Source organism: Anolis carolinensis, chromosome 1 (assembly GCF_035594765.1).
Source record: "Anolis carolinensis isolate JA03-04 chromosome 1, rAnoCar3.1.pri, whole genome shotgun sequence".
Classification (NCBI taxonomy): domain Eukaryota; kingdom Metazoa; phylum Chordata; class Lepidosauria; order Squamata; family Dactyloidae; genus Anolis; species Anolis carolinensis.
The window spans coordinates 197,208,226-197,230,861 of NC_085841.1; the positions used below are offsets into that span (position 1 = coordinate 197,208,226).

A 22,636-nucleotide genomic window follows, 5' to 3' on the forward strand; every position below is an offset into this window, starting at 1 on the left:
GCTTACAACTCCTCAGTTCCAAACCATATAAATCTGCAAAAACATTCAAGTCAATGCCTTTACTGTATTGCTTTCAGAGCAAGGTTTTATTCTTTAACACGCTGCTTCTGTAGGTGCCCCAATCCAGAGTTGGACCCACATCCAGAGCAAGCCCCTAGAATGGAGAGTCTTTGATCATTTTTGGGAGCCACCTTGGGTCCTACTTTGGGAGAAAAATAGCATGCTAATGTTAATATTAATGCTAACCCTAATAATCAACATCAGCATCATCACCACCATCATCATTTGTTGCCCTATCTCATCACAGTCCTGGATTGAAGAACCTACACCTACGATTTGCATTATCATCCAAAGAATCTATTGCAACAGATACATTTGCTTTCTGGTGAGGGACTTTCAGAGAATGTGTTGAAAAAAATACCAGACTAGAATCAGAAAGATCGCAATTTAAGATTGCACTCAGTCATGAAGATCAACTTTCTTCACTAGCTTCAAATGTTGTTGTGTCTACTGTCTACAGAACAAGCTTGATACAATTTGCCATCTGAGATGAAGACTAAGGACCTCATCACATGAGGTTTTGGCTCCATCCTTGGACGCTTCCATGACGGGGCCCACTGGAGTCCATCCCATGACACAGGGCTATGCAGCACTATTTCCAGTTGGGCTCCATCCTAGGATGGCACCCTGAGAACACAGGAGGGTTCCCATGTTCTCATTTGGTAAGCCAGGAAAAGTGTGAGTGGAAGCTGGGCAGTGACAATTTCCCCCATGGGATGGAAAGGGGCGATGCAGGGTGTGGGGTGACGATTTTCCCTGCTGCCCCACTGCCCCACAGATGCCCCCACTATTCCCCAGCTTGAGGATCTCAATGTGATGAGGTCCTTAAATGGCTCCCCTCCTATTAAATGAGCACAATCCAATTGATTATTGATTCTGTCTTATTTTGGCACTGGCAGTGGGTCCACACCTTTCACTGCCCTTGCAGAGTTTATGGGCTAGCCTGGAACTGTAGGGCAAAGCACATGACATGTACACCAACATCTCACTCTAACTTCATGCTTCTAGAAACTGCTGTCTGAAGTGGTAACCATACTTTACTTTATTTTTTTTTCCGTGTCAGGAGCAACTTGAGTCACTTCTGGTGTGAGAGAATTGACCGTCTGCAAGGACATTGCCCAGGGGACGCCTGCATGTTTTGATGTTTTTACCATCCTTGTGGGAGGCTTCTCTCATGTCCCTGCATGGAGCTGGAGCTGATAGAGGGAGCTCATCCGTGCTCGCCCCGGGTGGGATTCGAACCTGGCAGCCTTCAGGTCAGCAACCCAACCTTCAGGTTACAAGGCTTTAACCCATTACTTAATGATAGGGCCAGACCTGTTTCAAGGATTACTTTTGCATCATCAAAAAGAAGATAATAATAATAATAACAACAACAATAATAATAATAATAATAATAATAATAATAATAATAATAATAATAAGTTTATTTCTATCCCGCCTCCATCTCCCCCGACTCGGGCGGCTTACAGCAAAATCAAAATACAAGAAGAAGGGTGTAAAAGATCAAATTTGCATAAAACCCGTATTTATTTATTTTTTAAAAAAGCAATTAAAGCAGAAATATATAGAAGTGATTAGCTAATAGATGTGCTACTTCAGTCTACTGTCTCTTCTTGTGATTCTTTACCATTAAACCAGACTTGGGAAAATCAACCTCCCAAGTAAAGGTGAACTTTAATTAGAGGACTAGCCTATGAAAAGTCTTCACAGAGTAGAGCATCCTACTTGGTTTCCTTGGAGGAAGATAGGAATGAATACGCAATAAATTAGTCTAAATTCATGCAATTCACTCTCTTCTCATCTCAAGACATGCTGAGCACAGTCAGTGCTGAATGATGGATGAAGCAAAAATGTACAGGAATAATGATGGGAGCCCCGGTGGCGAAGTGTGTTAAAGCACAGAGCTGCTGAACTTGCAAACCGAAAAGTCGCAGGTTCAAATCCTGGGAGTGGAGTGAGCGCCCGCTGTTAGCTCCAGCTTCTGCCAACCTAGTAGTTTGAAAACATGCAAATGTGAGTAGATCAATAGGTACTGCTCCGGCGGGAAGGTAACGGCGCTCTATGCAATCATGACCTTGGAGGTGTCTATGGACAAAGCCGGCTCTTTGGCTTAGAAATGGAGATGAGCACCAACCCCCAGAGTCAGACATGACTGGACTTAACATCAGGGGAAAACCTTTACCTTTACCTTAATGATGGGAAATAATTGGGAAATGACACATACCCCAACAGAAGTTTCATTCCTAATATGTATCAATTATGAAATTATTTCCAGCTTTGTTGTTGTTTATTCATTCAGTCACTTCCGACTCTTCGTGACCTCATGGACCAATCCACGCCAGAGCTTCCTCTTGGCCGTTGCCACCGCCAGCTCCTTCAAGATCAAGCCAATCACTTCAAGGATATATTCCCAGCTAGTGATTTGCTATAGTCTTTCCTTTTCTGCCCACACACAGACCACCAGGAAGTAACTAAAGTTTACTTGTTAATACTCCCTTTGGAAAATTTGCAGCAAAAAGGAATCACTGGGACATTCCATGTATTTTCATAAATGTGGGGCAAAAAAGCTGAAGAACAACACTGCCACAAAAGCCATTGTGGCGGCGGTAAGATATTCATATCCTTATACCCTTTTTAATGACATTTTGAACTCACCATGCTTCTGAATTGAGTGTATAGAAATAGTGGTGGTGCTGGTGCTGGGTTCTTTATCAGACAGCTTTACAAGAATGTGTCATCCACAATTCTATCATGCAAGCCGGTCAATTCTGAGTGAAGAAAAAGCTTTTGAGAAATGAAACCTGTTGAACAACTGGAATGTTTTTATTCACTATGATGAGTCACATTAAACTATCTGTTTGCTATGAATGGAATGAAGGAACTGAATGAAAGAGTTCTGAAAAAAACCAAAACCTTGCATGTCATTATGAGTGAAAATAGAGATGGACACAATTAATAAAGGTGTGCTTTATGCTGTATTACCTAAATGCATTATCCTACATTCTTCAGCTCTTATATTTGCAGGATTTTATCATTTTTTTATATTCTAAAGGACAATACAGTCAACTCTTGGCATCTCCTGCATTTTGGTTACTGAGGCTGGATATACACTGCGGTATATACCAGAATCTGATCCTGGATTTTCTGCTTTGAACTGGATTATATGAGGCTCTTTCTATACTGCCATATAATCCAGATTATCAAAGCAGATAATCCACATTATCTACTTTGAACTTGATTATATGAGTCTACACTGCCATATATAGGAGCCCTGGTGGAGAAGTGTGTTAAAGCACTGAGCTGCTGAACTTGCAGACCGAAAGGTCCCAGGTTCAAATCCAAGGAGTGGAGTGAGCGCCCGCTGTTAGCTCCAGCTTCTGCCAACCTAGCAGTTCGAAAACATCCCAATGTGAATAGATCAATAGGTACCGCTCTGGCGGGAAGGTAACGGCGCTCCATGCAGTCATGTCGGCCACATGATCTTGGAGGTGTCTATGGACAATGCCGGCTCTTCGGCTTAGAAATGGAGATGAGCACCAACCCCCAGAGTCAGACATGACTGGACTTTACGTCAGGGGAAAGCTTTACCTTTACCTTTACACTGCCATATAGTCTAGTTCAAAGCAGAGAATCAGGATTTTATATGGCAGTGTAGAAGGGACCCCAAATACAACTGCCAGGATTCCATATCATTGAGCCATACCAGTTAAAGTGGTGTCAAAGTCCATTAATTTAACAGTATTAATGCACCCAGTCTCACTGCTTGCTAAGTCCTAGAAGTCTTTGCTAACTACTACAGTTTTCCTCCACCAATGGTACTTTTATAATCAGGCTGCTGGTGAGAAGAACCAAGAAGACAACTTTGCAAAACGGAATATATCGAAATAGAGGAATTAAAGAAGCAAATCCTGTAGATATAAGTGCTAGACATTTATCTTTAAAGCAGCTGTTCTTTTCCCCTCCTTCTCTTCTTCCTACAATATATTTATACTGTATAACAATTACTATAACAACTTTAGAGTAAACTTAGCATACGAGACACATTTGTTGACACTAGAGCCCTCAGTGATGAAATATAAACAGATGAAGTTTAAATCAGTATGTAACTTTGCTGTGGGAGGTTTATGATGACTAAGGTCCTTTGGGATTAGGACTTTGAACAAGTGTGTCTATTGTCCATTTGAGCCATCGCCTCCTGCTGATATTAAAATCTCTGTTTCCATAAAACGGGTAAACATTGCAGACGGTGGGTGATTCAATGTGACAGCTGAGCTCAGTGAAGGCATTTTCGACAACATGACTATGATATTCTTGGTTCTGGAGTACTTTGTTGCAATAGGATTCACTATTATCGCTGGATTTGTGTATCCATGTGCAATCTAGGAATGTATCCTTCATAAATAAGGGGATTGTACTACTTTATGGGAGCTCCCAGTGGCTCAGTGGGTTAAATTGCTGAGGTTCTGAACTTTCTGACCAAAAGTTTGGTGGTTCAGATCCAGGGAGCGGAGTGAGCTTCCACTGTTAGGCCCAGCTTCTGCCAACCTAGCAGTTCAAAAATATGCAAATGTGAGTAGATCTATAGGTACTACTCAGATGGAAAGGTAACGGCATTCCATGCAGTCATGCCAGCAATTACCTTCCCGCCGGAGCGGTACCTATTGATCTACTCACATTTGCATGTTTTCGAACTGCTAGGTTGGCAGAAGCTAGAGCTAACAGTGGGTGCTCACTCCGCTCCCCGGATTTGAACCTGGGTCCTTTTGGTCTGTAAGTTCAGCAGCTCAGCACTTTAACACACTGAGCCATCGGAGGCTCCAGATGATTACATAGGATATATTAAAACCAGTTTGAGGTCAGGATAGTGATTACACAACCACAGAGGACTGATGTGCATTAAATGTTTTATTTCGTGCATTTTTGTGGGAGTTGGTTGCCTGGTTGCCACAGTCTGAAGCTAGCGTTGAGCTGCATTAAGTGATCAGCAAGGGTGCACTAAAATTTAGACATTTCAAGTGTAGGCCAAGAAGACTACTGTCTTGAAATCGCTTTGAGTTTCAGATTCAACAGAATGCTATCAAAATGAGAATATATTTCTTCCTGAAAGGATATATCTTTGTACCTTCAAAAAGTGTGTGTGTTTTGGTACTATAGTTGCCCTCCACGTTTGCACATTGAACTTTTGCGGATCTCATTCACAAATTTGATTAATTTGTATTCTCTAGAAATCTAGGATGTGAACCATGGAATTGCAATGGAGAACCTAGAGATTCCCAAAGAGAATGGTAGGTGTTTGTAGGTCCTCCAGCATGATTCTATGCTCAACATCTACTGGAAGTTGGTTATAAAGTAATATTGGAAAACTTAGAGCAGTGGTTCTCAACCTGTGAGTCTCCAGGTGTTTTAGCTTACAAGTCCCAGAAATTCCAGCCAGTTTACCAGCTATTAGGACTGAGAACCACTGACTTAAAGGTTCCTAGAGAAGTATTCACTTGGGCATATTTCCCCTTCTGTAGTGATCCTGTGGGGGGCCCTGGTGGCACAGTGTGTGAAAGCGCTGAGCTGCTGAACTTGCAGACCAAAAAGTCCCAGGTTCAAATCCCGGGAGCGGAATGAGCGCCCGCTGTTAGCCCCAGCTCCTGCCAACCTAGCAGTTCGAAAACATGCAAATGTTAGTAGATCAATAGGTACCGCTCTGGCGGGAAGGTATTGGCACTCCATGCAGTTATGCTGGCCACATGACATTGGAGATGTCTATGGACAATGCCGGCTTTTCGACTTAGAAATGGAGATGAGCACAACCCCAGAGTCTGTCACAACTGGACTTAATGTCAGGGGAAACCTTTACGTTTACCTAGTGATCCTGTGCCCCTAACCCCTGTAAAAGTGGATGTCTTACTGTGAAGTTACACAAAAATTCTGGATTCTCATTAGTCAATTATGAAATGTTACACTTTTGCCTTGATTGAATTAGGAAGTGTTAGAGCTTTGGAGAATATGGAGGCAAGCAGCATTTAGAGGTCTGGTTCATACTCTTCTCAATGTCAGAAGAAGGTGTTATTGGGTCCTGCTCTTTCAAAAATATATAGCCCCAGATACAATGGAGATGATAAAGGGGGACAAAAAGGTTGTCATTTGATTCAAGACATGCCCACCTTGCAGCTTAAAATGAATGTCTGACCCTTCATTATCAGCAGTAAATGGAAACTGTGTTGGAGATAAGTCCTCATTAACTCATTTCAGCATTTGGTCAGTCTTTCAAGGAGTCCACTCATTCCACATTTTCACCTTGTCATGACCTAAGAGCTGGGTTTGTTAAATAATTAAATTTCCACGGAATTTGGTCAAAACTGCACTCCCACACAGGGTTGCTTTTCTGTAACCATTCTCCTCTACATTTCCTCTTCATTCTTCCATAGTTCACATCTGATCACATCTGATCTGAAAGAGGAGTACTCATGTGATTTCTCAACAGCTGCAATATAAGCAAGCACTCTGAACTGTCCTGGAGCAAAGTGAAATGAGAAGCGATAACAGGATCTGATATGTCAGTTGAAACCCAAATCCAAGATGAATTGAAGTTTAGTGGGAAGTGGCATGTTGTGAATTAACTACAAAGAAACTACCCTGTTTTCCCAAAAATAATACAGGGTATTTTTTGTTTTGCTCCAAAACAAGAGCTTATTTTCAGGGGATGTCTTATTTTTCCAAATTGACTTTCTAATGAACTGTAGGGCTTATTTTTGAAGTTTATATTTTGAGCAGCTTCAAAATTCATGCCAGGGTTTATTTTATGGGTAGGTCTTATTTTCGGAAAAACAGTATATTTCTCTTCCTGCATTTATTTTCAGTATAATGTATATATTGTTTTGGCATTCTTATACCTCCAATGCTTGAAATAAATCACAAACAAACATACACTTACAAGTTGCTATCTATATATATAAAAGAGTGATGGCATCAGGGCAGCAGACAAAACAACAAAACTACAGGCCCCCCAACCTCGAAATTTGACAACACAACCCATCATTCACGGCTCTAGGTTGATACAACAAAAAGAAAAGAAAAATAAAGTCCTAATTACAGGGAGAGGAATAATAATTTTTATCCAATTGCTGCCAGTTTGAAACCTAACTCTGCCCACTTGGTCTCCTAGCAACCTACTCAGCCCAGGGGACAGGCACAGTTAGGTCTCACTTAGGCCTCTTCCACAGATTATCAGATTTTAACTGGATTATATGGCAGTGTAGACTAAAGGCCCTTCCACACAGCTATATAATCTATTTATAATCTTATATTATCTGCTTTGAACTGGATTATCTTGACTCCACACTGGCATATAATCCACTTCAGTGTGCATACTAAACATAAAGACAACCATACAACAGACATTCAATACCACCACTAACTCAACAATTTCTCACCAACACCACCAGACAACGCCACAGCAACACGTGGCCGGGCACAGCTAGCAATGCATAAGATGTAAAGTGTACTTCTGTCAAGTTACAGCTCATTCATTTTCCATTTTTCCACTGCTGAGCTTGTTCCAACATAGGTCTGCATCAGAATGTAAACTCTTTTATCTTGAATGGAAATATGTGTGCATTTCCATGTCCAATTATATGTGTTATTTATGCACATTTCTACACAAATTAATTGTCAATTAAAAAACATCTTATATATTGTGTTGTCGAAGGCTTTCATGGCCGGGATCACAGGGTTGTTGTATGTCTTTCGGGCTGTGTGGCCATGTTCCAGAAGCATTCTCTTCCATTCTAGAAAAAGGAGGAAATTTTGCAGTCACCACCACCAGGATCCCAGTAGAAAACATCATTGCCAATGTTGAATCAGCAATTTACCAGCTCCCTGAGGAAGAAGCAGAGGAGGTAAGAATTGAAACAGCAAGGATCCTGAGAAATGCAAAACTCCCCCCCAGCAACATAACGAGAAAAGAAAGACAGGCCATCAAAGATCTCAACTCAGATCCTGAAATCATCATTCTTCCAGCTGACAAGGGGAATGCCACAGTAATCATGGAAACAAAACAATACAAAGAAAAAATCAGACAACTTCTAGATCCCACAATTTACAAGAAACTGAAACAAGACCCCACTAACAAAATCACCAGAAAAACGAACACTCTAATCAAGAACTCCTCCATTAACTTTGACATACGCCAACAGCTGTGCAAATCAGAAGCCCTCCCACCCAGGCTTTACGGACTCCCCAAAATCCACAAGGACGCCATCCCACTCAGACCCATTGTAAGTGCCATTGGATCGCCGACTTACAACCTGGCAAAATTTCTGGCTACACAGCTACAAACCCACATTGGGCTCACTGCACATTATATCAAGGACTCTACACACTTTATAGAAAAGATCAGCAACCTCAATCTAAGCACCAAGGACATCCTGATCAGCTTTGATGTGGTGTCCCTTTTTACCAAAGTCCCAGTAGCTGACACCCTCACACTAATCAAACAAAACTTCCCAGAAGACATCACAGCCCTGTTTCACCATTGCCTCACCACTAGCTACTTTCAGTGGGACACTGGATTCTATGAACAGAAGGATGGAGTGGCCATGGGGAGCCCTCTCAGCCCAGTAGTAGCAAATTTCTATATGGAATACTTTGAAAAACAGGCCCTAGAAACAGCACCAAAAAAGCCAACTGTTTGGTTCAGATACGTAGATGACACCTTCACGATTTGGAGCCATGGAGAGGAAGAACTCAGCAAGTTCCTGGACCATCTTAACAGCATCCACCCAAACATCCAATTCACCATGGAAAAAGAAAAGGAAGGAAAACTGCCATTTCTAGATGTTCTGGTCATCCGCAAACCCAATCAACAATTGGGCCACACAGTTTACAGAAAACCTACACACACAGATAGATACCTTCATAAAAACTCCAACCATCACCCAAGTCAAAAAAGGAGCACAATCAAAGCCCTGACAGACCGTGCACAAAGAATCTGCGAACCTCACCTCCTCCAAGGTGAACTCAACCACCTAAACTGGGCTCTACAGGCCAATGGATACTCCACCACAGACATCAGAAGAGCTGCAAGGCCAAGAACAAGCCATGAGAGTCAAGACAAAGATCCACCCAGAGGAAAGGTGTACTTACCATACATCAAGGGAACTACTGACCGCATAGGGAAGCTGATGAAGAAGCACAACCTACAAACTATCTACAAACCCACGAAGAAAATCCAACAAATGCTACGGTCAGCGAAGGACAAGAGGGATCCTCTCTCTTCTGCAGGAGTCTACCGGATACCATGCAGCTGTGGACAAGTCTACATAGGGACCACCAAACGCAGCGCCCAAACAAGAGTCAAAGAACATGAAAGGCACTGCAGACTAATTCAACCAGAGAAATCAGCCATAGCAGAGCATTTGATGAACCAGCCTGGACACAGAATACTATTTGAGAACACAAAAATGCTGGACCATTCTAACAACTATCATGTCAGACTACACAGAGAAGCCATTGAAATCCACAAGCATGTGGACAACTTCAACAGAAAGGAAGAAACCATGAAAATGAACAAAATCTGGCTACCAGTATTACAAAACTCAAAAATCAGAACAGTAAATAAAAAGCAATACTCTGAAAACAGAGGGTTTCCAGACATGAATCAACCAAGGGCAGTTAACGACTCTAAACAAAGGATGCCCCAGAGGCAGGAAGAAGACAGCAGAGAAGCTTTTCAATGCTAATTTAAGTGATTAACTACACATTCACACTGACCTCTCTCACCCTAGACTTTCCACAGATATATATTAACCTCTTTGCTTAGTTTTCTCCATACCTCACAACCTCTGAGGATGCCTGCCATAGATGTGGGCGAAACGTCAGGAGAGAATGCTTCTGGAACATGGCCACACAGCCCGAAAGACATACAACAACCCATCTTATATATTTTCAAGATACAAGTTTCCATATAAATTGTTTTCTCTGAAGAAAAAAAAAATCTCTCCAGCTCCTGAAGCGAAACCTGGCCAATGTGATAATTTCATCCATGCAATCCCAGGTTCTTCTGAATGTTGCGAATTGAGCATTTTAATCTCAAAATCGAGTGACTGATTGATTTTCTCACCTATGTTTACCTGCCAGATATGTAACATCTGCATGATTTCATTAAAAACAATCCACAATCCTTAAGCACCAACTGATCTTCTGTGGGGACTACTCCTATAGCTTTGTAACAAGGGGAAGGATGCACTAGAAGTTTGACAAGTGCTAAATCTGAGGTTCATCTACACTGCCATATAATCCAGTTTCTGAATCCAGATTATCTGCTTTGAACTGGGTTATATGACAGTGTAGATCTAGCCTTAAACCTCATCTACACTGCCATATACAATCTGGATTATCTGCTTTGAAATGGATTATATGGCAGTGTAGACTTCTATAATCCAGTTCTAATCAAACAACATGGATTATCTGATTTGATAATCTGGATTATATGGCAGTGTAGATCCAGCCTTAGAGGAAGGGAACTGGATACTGTCCTTTACCAGTAAATCCCTCATCTTTTTGCCCTTAGCTCTTCCTCATCTACCTTTTAGATCTGAGGCAGTATTTTTTTCAGTAGGAATCTTTTCTCTCATATTGAATGAAATGTCATGTTTACTGATGTCATACTGCTACTACTGCATAAATACTGTTGTCAATACTGACCATAGTAGACCCACTGAATCAGTGAGATTTCCCTATGTGTTGACTTAACATTCAGCAATTTATTGAACAGGTCTACTCTAGTTGGGACTAAGTAGAGACAGTGATGGATGGTGAGGAAGAGGAGGGGTATTCCAGATTAGTTGCCAATCTTTTTTGCATCCAGATAATACGTTCATGTGCATACTTTAAAGTCGCCAACTGCTACACTATTGACTAATTGAATATTAAGTTTACGTATGCATGAATCCTGTGTAAGATGGCAAAGTGATTAGTCTCACTAAGGCTGGATCTACACTCCTATATAATCCAGATTATCAAAACATATACAGTGTTCCCTCTCTACTTTGCAGTTCACTTTTCACGGATTCACTGTTTTACAGTATTTCAATAAACTCTAAAAGACTATTATAAATCATAAAATATTACAATTTACAGCCTAAGGAAGGGAGCAAAGAGAAGCCAAAGGGAGAGAAAAGGAGCCCAAGCGGCAACGGGAGGAAAAGGAGGCAATTTATCAACACATGATTGGTTGATAAAGACTTAAAATAGTGTATAAATTCTAAAATAATGTATAAATATTAAAATAAATATAGTGCTCCTACTTCACGGATTTTCACTTATTGCAGATGGTCCTGGAACCTAACCCCAGCAATAAGTGAGGGAACACTAATCCACATTATCTGTTTTGAACTGGATTATATGGCAGATAACATGGATTTTATATGGCAGTGTAGGTGGGACCAGAGCTCACTGGGAATCAAGAATGGCAGTGTAGATCCAGTTTGGATCCAACTCATGATTTTAACATTTTATTTTGTATATTGACCTTTTATGACTGTTTTTATCCATGTTGATGTTTTATTGTTGGTTGATTTGCTTGTTGTTTTGATTTTGATTTTCTGCTGTTATGTCCGGGCATGGCCCCATGTAAGCCGCCCCGAGTCCCTTTGGGGAGATGGGGCGGGGTATAAGAATAAAGTTATTATTATTATTATTATTATTATTATTATTATTATTATTATTATTATTATTATCAACACAACGACGTTGTATGGCACAGCAAACAAGATAGATATGCTGGATTTCGTTTCGCAAAACCACAAGTCGAACACTTCCCAAGTGTCTAGGACTATGTGATGTATTTTCTGATGATGATGATGATGATGATGATGATGATTATGATTATTATTATTATTACAGGATTTCAATATGTAAAGCCACTGCAACTTCAAAGTAAATTTTAACATTTCTTTAAGGATGTGCCTGTCTAGAAATGATATGGTTTTCTGTTTCATACCAAGAAGATATATTTATTAGGCGGGACTTAAATCAAATGAGTTTGCATGAACCTTGAATTTATTTTTATTCAATTTACTAATATGTATCTCCTGTAACTGGATCTACACTGCCATATAATCCAGTTTATCAAAGCAGATAATCCACATTATTTGTTTTCAACTGGGTTAGTTTGAATTTTTTATGGCAGTGTAGATGGGGCATAATAAAAGGCATGTTCTCGAAATGGACGTACACAAAAGCTGAAATGTCCTGTAGAGGGCAGCAGCATCCTAGCAAATATCCACCAGAGAGTTTTTAGTGAACTCAGAAAATATTCAGAATTTCCTTTGTCTTTCAACACTATTCCTATCCTTTTAAAAAGTGACATAGAAATGTAGATTGAGTGATTATTCAAATTATTCAGTCATTATGACCTGTTTGCTTGTACTTTTGTAGCTGTCATTAATTCTTGAATAGAGATGTGAATCAGATTTAGCCCAATCTGAAATTCCTAGGTGATTGGCGCATTTTGGTATGGTATTGGTGCTTCCTAAAGCTCAATTTAAAGTCAACTTTGGGTGTGTTTACACTGTAGAATTAATATTTTGACACCACTTTCACTACCATGGCCCAATCCTTGGATATGTAATTTGGTGAGGCACCATCACTCTTTCGCAGAGAAGACTAAAGACCTTGTAAAACTGCAACTTCCATAATCCCATAGCATTGGGTCATGGCAGTTAACATGATATCAAACTAGATTTGTGTGATATCTATAATTGCAAAAAGGAATGTCTGTCTGGGGCAGCAGTAACTGATTGTGGCATCATTCATGATATCTCAACAACTGACAGTGTGTTTTGATCATTGACTAAACTGTTCTACATTGGGTTTAAAATCAAAATTCCAAGTAGCAAAGTGAGGGAAGGTACACCAGAAGCAAAACCCGGGCAGTTTTCCACTGATTATATTGTTGGCTTGTGGGTGTGATATGTTTCCAAACGATTTTTTCCCCACATTTTTGACTCTGCAAATTGTTTTGCTTTAAAATATTTATTTTGTTGTAGAAAAACAGTTTCTTCATTAAAAAAAACAATGTACTGTACAGAAGATATTATTTTTATAAAATACAGTTGGACAGTGTTATGTCAGATTGCAAAGTCTTCTAAACTTGCCACTACCTTTTCCACAATTTTTGAGAGCAATTTCATGGACTGGTGAGACACACTGTCCGCAAGAAGGCCTACTGCTTTCTCAGACTATGCTAAAATAAGTTTAATATTGTGTTAGAATTTTATTGTGCTCAGTTACACATCCTTTCTGGTAGATCTCCAGGAGTCAAAGGCATGACTGTAGTACGATATGGAAACAAGATAAATGTGTTAATGGAAGAAACATGTCCAGGGTGACTTCTACATGAGAGGTGATGTTAACAATAGTAAAAAAAGAAAGAAAAGAATTTTCATGTTATTTTTATTGATATCCTTTCTTGAAACAATATACCTCGCAACTTCTGAGGATGCCTGCCATATATGTAGGTGAAACATCAGGAGAGAATGCTTCTTTAACATGACCATAGGTAAAAGGAAAGGTTTCCCCTGACGTTAAGTCCAGTCATGTCTGACTCTGGGGGTTGGTGCTCATCTCCATTTCTAAGCCGAAGAGCCGGTGTTGTCCATAGACACCTCCAAAGTCATGTGGCTGGCATGACTGCATGGAGCGCCGTTACCTTCCCGCCGGAGCGGTACCTATTGATCTACTCACATTTGCATGTTTTCGAACTGCTAGGTTGGCAGAAACTGGAGCAACAGCCGGCGCTCACTCCGCTCCTGGGATTTGAACCTGGGACCTTTTGGTCTGCAAGTTCAGCAGCTCAGTGCTTTAGCACACTTCGCCACCGGGGCTCCTTACATACAGCCCGGAAAACACACAACAACCATAGAATCATAGAATAGTAGAGTTGGAAGAGACCTCATGGGCCATCCAGTCCAACCCCCTGCTAAGAAGCAGGAAATCGCATTCAAAGCACCCCCGACAGATGGCCATCCAGCCTCTGCTTAAAAGCCTCCAAAGAAGGAGCCTCCACCACGGCCCCAGGGAGAGAGTTCCACTGTCGAACAGCTCTCACTGTGAGGAAGTTCTTCCTGATGTTCAGGTGGAATCTCCTTTCCTGTAGTTTGAAGCCATTGTTCCGTGTCCTAGTCTGCAGGGCAGCAGAAAACAAGCTTGCTCCCTCCTCCCTATGACTTCCCCTCACATATTTGTACATGGCTATCATGTCTCCTCTCAGCCTTCTCTTCTGCAGGCTAAACATGCCCAGCTCTTTAAGCCGCTCCTCATAGGGCTTGTTCTCCAGACCCTTGATCATTTTAGCCCTCCTCTGGACGCTTTCCAGCTTGTCAACATCTCCCTTCAACTGTGGTGCCCAAAATTGGACACAGTATTCCAGGTGTGGTCTGACCAAGGCAGAATAGAGGGGGAGCATGACTTCCCTGGATCTAGACGCTATTCCCCTATTGATGCAGGCCAGAATCCCATTGGCTTTTTTAGCTGCCGCATCACATTGTTGGCTCATGTTTAACTTGTTGTCCACGAGGACTCCCTGTGATTCTGGCCATGAAAGACTTCAACAACAAACAGATCCTTTTTTGAAGGCATATGTCATACTGATGACAACTGCAGAGAGAATTGTGTATGCATGGACGTGGAAATGATAAGAAACTCCAAAAATGGGGGGGGAAATGATAGTAAAAGTAGCTGAAATAGTGGAAATGGACATTTTGACAAGATATCTTCAAATGAAAGACCCTTCAATATTCAAGAAAGAGTGGGAACTCTTCAAAGATTTCCTGGAAGAAGAGAGAATTCCAACACGGGGATTTCATGTAAAATGTTAATCTATTATATTAAATTGTACACATAGATAATATGGAAACAAGAGAAGTCTTATGTATATGAAAGATGAATATGTAAAAATTTGACAATATATTCCAATTTTTTTTAAAAGGAGCAACAAAAATCCAGGGTAAATTTTTGGCATGCCATTAGATTTCCAGTTACTGCATGGTAGATGTCAAAATGGAATTAGAATCTGGAATGACACTTATATCTAGTTTAGAAAAGGGAATAGGCTTAGAATTAAAAAATATTGTAAATGCAGCAAGTTACACAAAATAATAATAACTAAGTATGCTAAATATGTGTTAGCCTTGAGGTTCTCATGCTTTTTATCCTTAATAGTTCCAAGAGTCATAGTTCCACGAAATGCCAAGAAAAAGTCAGTGGCGTCAGAACCTGACCCCAATACTTCAAGGTCTGTAAGTATATGGACAACCATCTAATTGGGTTTGTTTATTGTGGAGGAATCCACAGATGGAGAAACCTGTAAAATCCACTTCAATGACGAAGTCCATCTTCTAATTCTCACTGTTTGTAACGATGGTGCTGCAGATATTTTGAATAAGAAAAACAATTTAGTAGGAATACCAGAGACACAAAATTCCTAGTCTTGTAATCCAAAACCATAAGGCACTTTTATGCATAGGATCAGAGTATTAGTTTGAAAGTAAATAGTTCTGGCTGAAATTCCTATAAAATTCACAGTGGAAAAGGAAGCACAAAAATCAGTATAAAATATGAATGAATAATGTGGATGGGAACTGCTAATTTCCAGGAATGGAAGCTATATTCTTTCAATGACAATTTCTCCAGTAATCAGCTTCACTCGTTTCTTTCTTTTCCGACGGATTTTCATTACTCCTTTTTGTCCATGCTTTTGAATGAAACCTAGAAGGAAACAATACAGGGACCATATTATTCCCACCTTACCTTGAGGTCTCTATTTAAATTGTACTTTGGAAACATTTGAAAGTAGAAGTCTTGCTTCCCATTCTTTCTTAAACATCATTTAAAGAATGATGCTACATGCTACTCAAAATCGCCCTATGCTACTCAAAATGCTGGACCCTGGACCATTGCTGGTCAGCAGAGCCATTAGCTACCAGTCTTTGGTGCTGATGCAGGAAAGAAACAATTGTAAACAAATGGTTAAAAATATGGTGCTGGCCTCTGGCACAGTACCTTTCTTACCTTTCTTACACATCTGAAGGCATGACTTTCTAGTGGTAAAATTATTTTCATTCCCACCACATCCACTGTAGCTGAATGGGCGGCACTTCCCGATAGTGTAATTGTAGAAGAACCTTTTTTCCTGGGCTCTGCAAACACCTCTGTCCACACGCATGACACAGAGTGAAGGAAGATGATCTTGGCCTAGAGAGATGGAGAAATTATGTATAGAAACAGCTAAATACCGTGTTTCCCCGAAAATAAGACAGTGTCTTATATTAATTTTTGCTCCCAAAAATCCCAAATCCTAGGTCTTATTTTCAGGGGATGTCTTATTTTTCCGTGAAGAAGAATTCACATTTATTTATATTTATTCATATTTATTTATTTTGTTGAACCAAAAAATGAACATTTATCATGTACTGTACAGTAGTTGTCATCACAAACCAGCATAACCAGACAAACTCTGAATCCTATCAAGAATTTCTTGTTACTACCATTATTTCCATGTACAACACTCTGGTACGTACATTTACCGATCCTGCATGCTCTGGTGTTCTGTTCGTTGGGCATGCTTCCAAACAAAAACTTCGCTAGTCTTACTTTTGGGGGAGGCCTTATATTTAGCAATTCAGCAAAATTTCTACTAAGTCTTATTTTCTGGGGATGTCTTATTTTAGGGGAAACAGGGTAGCTAAATCTTGAATGCTGCTCTTTTTCACCCTGATGAAAATAAACCACTTTGCAAAAATGTTACAACTGAATTTTCTGCAGTTTGATGTTCCTGCATTGGAACACACAGCATGACACCTCAGTGGACTATCCATACAGTGAAGATGTTCTGGAACAATTTTTTTGTCCATTTCTGCTGTCACTTCAACAATTGTCAACACACATATACACACATTTCTAAACACATATTTTAAACATGTTTTTAAAAAGCCAAAACCAAAACAGCAATGGTGGAGGAGTGCTGAAGACAGCTACCGTCATTTTTGAACAGGCATTATAAAAGTCCAGAAGTGGCACTGTGGTACTAAGAGATACTGCATTGACTCATGTACAAGCTGATCCAGGTTTGGGGGGTTGGTTTTTTAAAAATAATTTTGAATTATACACAGTATATGGTACTTAAGGAGCCCTGGTGGCAAAGTGCATTAAAGCACTGAGCAGCAGACCGAAAGGTCCCAGGTTCAAGCCCCTGGAGCGACGTGAGCGGCCGCTGTTAGCTCCAGCTCCTGCCGACCTAGCAATTCGAAAACATGCCAATGTGAGTAGATCAATAGGTGGGAAGGTAATGGCGCTCCATGCAGTCATGCCGGCCACATGACCTTGGAGGTGTCTATGGACAACACCGGCTCTTCGGCTTAGAAATGGAGATGAGCACCAACCCCCAGAGTCAGACATGTCTGGACTTAACATCAGGGGAAAACTATATCTTTTATATGGTACTTAATGCTATAAATATCACAGAGTATAGGCCTGAGACAGGCAGCTCCAGGTAGTCACTCATCCTATATTATTCAGCCCTGCTTAGATTCTAAAATCAAGCAAAAGAATGTATGTTCAATGGCAGTAGTGCAGTTTTGTTGTGGTTATTTCTTATCAAGTCAACTTTTACTTAGGGTGGTTTCAATCAATCATTTAACCAAGTAGGTTTTAAAAATGTGATTGATCCAGAATGAAGTCCTCACACATCTCAGAAAGTAGGTGCTTTTCTGGAGAGTGTAACCACATGCCCTATTGGGCTTTCCAACTGAGCACCGGGACACAAAACAACCCCTCCCCCCCCCCCAGAAAAGCATCAAAAAGAAAATAACTTACCCAACTAGCATTTCGTTGCTGCAGGAGCTCTCCTGATTCACAGAAGTGATTTTCCTCCTCCCCCTTCTCCTGGCGCATAATTTCTATGTGCCAGGAGAGCTCTGGAGAAGGGGGAATGGTGGCCGGGTAAGTTATTTTCTTTTTAAATACTTTTCTGGGGGTTTTTGGGAGGGGGTGAGGGTTGTCTAGGGTTTCTTTGGCTCCAGGACCCAAAGAAATCCGAAACAGCTGTGTAGATGGGCACCAGAAGCCATACATTATGATCCCCAGTTCCCATCTATACAGTGCCCACAGCTGGAAAGTTCGTGGCTTCTTTCCAGTTGACAAATTAATTCAACACAAAGCAGGGTTTTCCTGCTTTGTGCCAAATGCATTTGCTTTTTTGTGGGGCGTTGTTTGGTTGCCCCATGTGAAAACATGATAGATAGCTCATGCTTTTAAGGGGCTGTCTGGATGTGCCTTTACAATAATCCTATGTATATGAGACCTCCGAGAGCTTCAGAAATCAAATGCTGTCCTCAGATCTTACAACTCCGAGAGCTTCAGAAATCAAATGCTGTTGTCAGATCTTACAACCCACCCATAGTGCAGGCTCCTTTCCCCCCATTACTATCTTCAACATTACCAAGTATTATCATCTTTTCCAATAAGTCATATTATCTCATGATATATTCAAAACATGATGGTTTCAGTTTAGTTATTTTAGTTTATTTATGTGTGAGACCCATTTATTTGTCTTTTTGGTAGCACATTGTATTCATAGAACTCTTCTCCAGAAATACATATCAAATGATGTGATTTTCTTTCTATCACTTGTCTTCGTTGTTCAGCTTTCACAATCATACATAAAAAGAAGAAATACATGGTCCGATTGATGAGGAACATAATACCCAGGAACAAGCAGATGATTTGACAAAGTTGTAAAGCTTTTAGGCAGATGAACTAAAAAATGAATCTGAAGAAGTGTAGTCTATGAATGGCAGTGGAATAAGCACTCATCTTTCTTTGAATAGGGGCTCACACTAAGAACATCAGGCTTAAATGCATACTCAACTACAAAGGATTCCACAAAATTGCAACACTGTGAAGGATAGTCTCATATTTTCATCTTCAACAAAAAGGGTGTTTCAAAAAAGTTGAACAAACTCATTTGCTGCAAAATTTGTTTGCTTTTCCACTGTATTATGGTGGAAAGACCACTTCTACATTGGTTTTGTGTTTAAAAATGCATTTTGCATAAAACCTTGTATTTTATGCAAAAACCCAAAGTTTGTTAAATAAATCTGTGAAAATAATCTCATTGTATTTGGATGATAGGTGTATGTATGTATGTGTGTGTGTGTGTGTGCAAATAATGCAGCTTGTAATAAGATTGCTGGGCACCCTGAGATTCTTTTATGAAGATTCTCTGGCTTGCTAGTTATGGGTAATATATCCTTGGAATTTGGGGGAAATTGACCATCAGATCAACCCAGCCTACACACTCAAAGTCTCAAAGCTTCCATTAGTAGGAAGATGTCTCCACATGAAAACTGGAGGAGTGACCAGATCACCTACCCACTCTTGTTACCAAGTTCAGCTCACCTGTTAGTTATGGCATCTCAGTCACCTGTTTTCTATATTAGAGTACTTATGCATGTATATGCACTTGTATCTTCTTGCAGATTCATGTTTATCTATAAATAAATGCACTGCTGAATCAGGACTGTTCATTACTATTGTGTGGCTTCAAGTCATTTCTGACTTTTGATGACTCTAAGATTGACTTATGATGGGGTTTTCCCAGCAAGTTTCATTCATTCAGATTTGCCTTTGCCTTCCTCTGGGGCAAACCCAGGGCCACCCAGCGGGTTTTCATGGTCAAGGAAGGATTCAAACCTTTGTCTCCAATGCTCAAACCACTACATCACACTTACTCCCCATTTCACATCAGATAGTCAATGGGTCACATAGGTTTTTCAAAATAAAACAACATGTGACATGATATCACTTATTTTCAACCAGTTTCCAGACTTTCTTGCCTTTGCAAGATTTGAAAATCATATCTCTGGAGAGCAAATCAACATGTGAGCATTGTGGGGGCATTTTTGTTGAAATTTATTCATTTAAAAGATGGAGGGAGAGCAGTTTATGGGTTCCAGGAGCTTCAAAAGGGGGTTCACACAGGTGCAATCAATTTCCCCAACTCATAAAAACTTTTTTAAATGGAACATAAAAAATAAGTATTGATTTGTCACAAAGCCACTCAATTGTTTTCAAGACTTTTATTCCATTACTAAATTAATTCATTTAAAACATTCTTATAATTTCCACCATCCTGCTTGGATTTTTTTTCCCAATGCAGATAGATCTATTCCAATAATGAGTTGCATATCACTTTCCGGTGAACAAATTTCATTAAAGAAATATTACACACACTTTCCATGTTTTCTAGCCAGTATGCACAATCCACACACTATCTGCTAGTCCTCAGAAACACACGTGAGTGCAAATGAAGAATGGCAGAAGGAAAATGTGTTGAATCTCATCGGTCTTTTTCCAGCTGTTCCTTTCTCCCTCCCATATAACTGTGAATCACAAAAAATGACAAGCTTCAATTTCCAATAGAATGGAAAAGACCTACAGAGAAATATTTACAATACATTCATAAAATATTGAAGTTACAAATTAGCAAAGCTTTGATATTACTATCAATGTGGCTCCTGACTTAATAATTTTCAAAATATTCATATGTGATAATTTCAATAATGAGTCTAAAGCAAGCATGGGCAAACTAATGCCTGGGGGCTGGATCAGGCCCTCCTCATTTTCCCTGTCCTCTTGGCATAAGGACTTGGTGGTCTGTCATGGTAAAGGTAAAGGTTTTCCCCTGACGTTAAGTCCAATCGTGACAGACTCTGGGGGTTGGTGCTCATCTCCATTTCTAAGCTAAAGAGCCGGCGTTGTCCGTAGACATCTCCAAGGTCATGTGGCCGGCATGACTGCATAAAGCGCCGGAGTGGTACCTATTGATCTACTCACATTTGCATGTTTTTGAACTGCTAGGTTGGCAGGAGCTGGGGCTAACAGCAGGTGCTCATTCCGCTCCCGGGATTTGAACCTGGCACCTTTTGGTCCGCAAGTTGAGTAGCTCAGCGCTTTAACACACTGTGCCCCAAAACATTAGGGGAGGCATGTAGCAGCTGAGAGCCCTTCGGAGAGCTCTCGGCCACTGTGTGTTTCATCCTCCTCCCAGCATAATGCCAAGAGGCTAGCCCAAGGACCGGGGGAGGGGGATTGGAAGGAGGATCGCGGCAGTCACTGCGTATCCTGCCTTCCTCCCAGCATAAGGATGGGATGAGCAGCCCGTCCTTATGCTGGGAGGGCAACCTGAGGATTACCCAGGCCCTGCCTCCTCCTGGCCCCATCCTTTCCCAGGCCCTTCCTACTTAGCATGTGCCTGGCCGCCCTCCTTCCTGGCCCGGCCCTTCTGACTGGGTCCACAATGCAGCCCCAAGGAAAAAAAGTTTGCCAATGCCTGGTCTAAATGATCTGTGGCATGGCACAATAACGGTTCAGCTGGGTTGAGACCTGTTGGGCCATGCTGTAATATCATCTAACCATTCCTGTTGCTAGATGGCTATGGAGTTCTGTGACATCGCTTGACTATTGTAGGCACCTTGTACTGACATCAGCAGAGGCATCTGCAAATTAAAGCCAAGGAGATGGATGATCTCCCATCATTCTTCCTGATCACGAGGGCACCTCTGATGATGTCAGCATAGGATGCCTGCAATCACACAACCCTGCAGGCATCTGGCAGCAGAAACATTGGTGACACAAGCTCAATAAGTCCCTTTTTCCCTGTGCTAATGAGCACAGGGAAAAACGGATGGTGGTGTCAGCCTGGGTGGACAGTGGACTAGTCCTCATTGGACCATGTCATACTGTCTATGTTACCCAAACTGTGGAGTTGTTCAGGAGTTCTGACCAGACTTTGGCACATTCCCTGACTTTCTTTAATGCAGGACTAAACCAGATTAACCCAATTTACCCAATAATAAGGACCAGAAGTCCCTGTCTGTCACAAAGACAGCCAGAAGTAACTTCACAGTAAGTGTGAGCTATTCAGTCCATAGGGATAAGCACCTAGTAACAATCAAATGGTAATTTTCATATTCATGATTGCTACTTGTCACAAATTTGACACCATTGCTTTGAGTCTCCTTGTGAAGAGAAAAAGTGGGGTATAATAATAATAATAATAATAATAATAATAATAATAATAATAATAATAATAATACAGTAGAGTCTCACTTATCCAACATAAACGGGCCGGCAGAATGTTGGATAAGCGAATATGTCGGATAATAAGGAGGCATTAAGGAAAAGCCTATTAAACATCAAATTAGGTTATGATTTTACAAATTAAGCACCAAAACATCATGTTATACAACAAATTTGACAGAAAAAGTAGTTCAATATGCAGTAATGCTATGTAGTAATTACTGTATTTATGAATTTAGCACCAAAATATCACAATGTATTGAAACCATTGACTACAAAAATGCGTTGGATAATCCAGAACGTTGGATAAGCGAGTGTTGGATAAGTGAGATTCTACTGTAATAATAATAATAATAATAGCCACAACTATAATCCCACCTTTATAAGGCATACTTAATTACATAGTTGAAACTGAATACAGGGCATATTACAAGTTTTGTTT

The 22,636-nt window shown here is 40.6% G+C and overlaps 1 protein-coding gene and 1 long non-coding RNA gene across 8 annotated transcripts in view; both read right to left on the reverse strand.

Annotated features, from left to right (window-relative positions):
• The window catches only part of LOC103280023 (uncharacterized), a 1,071,411-nt gene that overhangs the window by 689,381 nt on the left and 359,394 nt on the right, over window positions 1–22,636 (reverse strand). The gene's annotated exons all lie outside the window — the stretch shown is intronic.
• tfpi (tissue factor pathway inhibitor) overlaps window positions 13,493–22,636 on the reverse strand; it is a 50,143-nt gene continuing 40,999 nt past the window's right edge. For 4 of the 5 annotated variants that reach the window (XM_062963485.1, XM_062963477.1, XM_062963462.1 and 1 more), the window contains 2 exons: window positions 16,126–16,308; window positions 13,493–15,822 (listed from right to left, as the gene is read on the reverse strand). In XM_062963485.1, the coding sequence (XP_062819555.1) occupies window positions 15,719–15,822; window positions 16,126–16,308 (287 nt within the window). In that variant the 3' untranslated portion in view covers window positions 13,493–15,718. Of the gene's footprint in view, window positions 15,823–16,125; window positions 16,309–20,177; window positions 20,496–22,636 lie in introns of those variants that run through there. The other variant, XM_062963490.1, reaches the window with a different exon arrangement.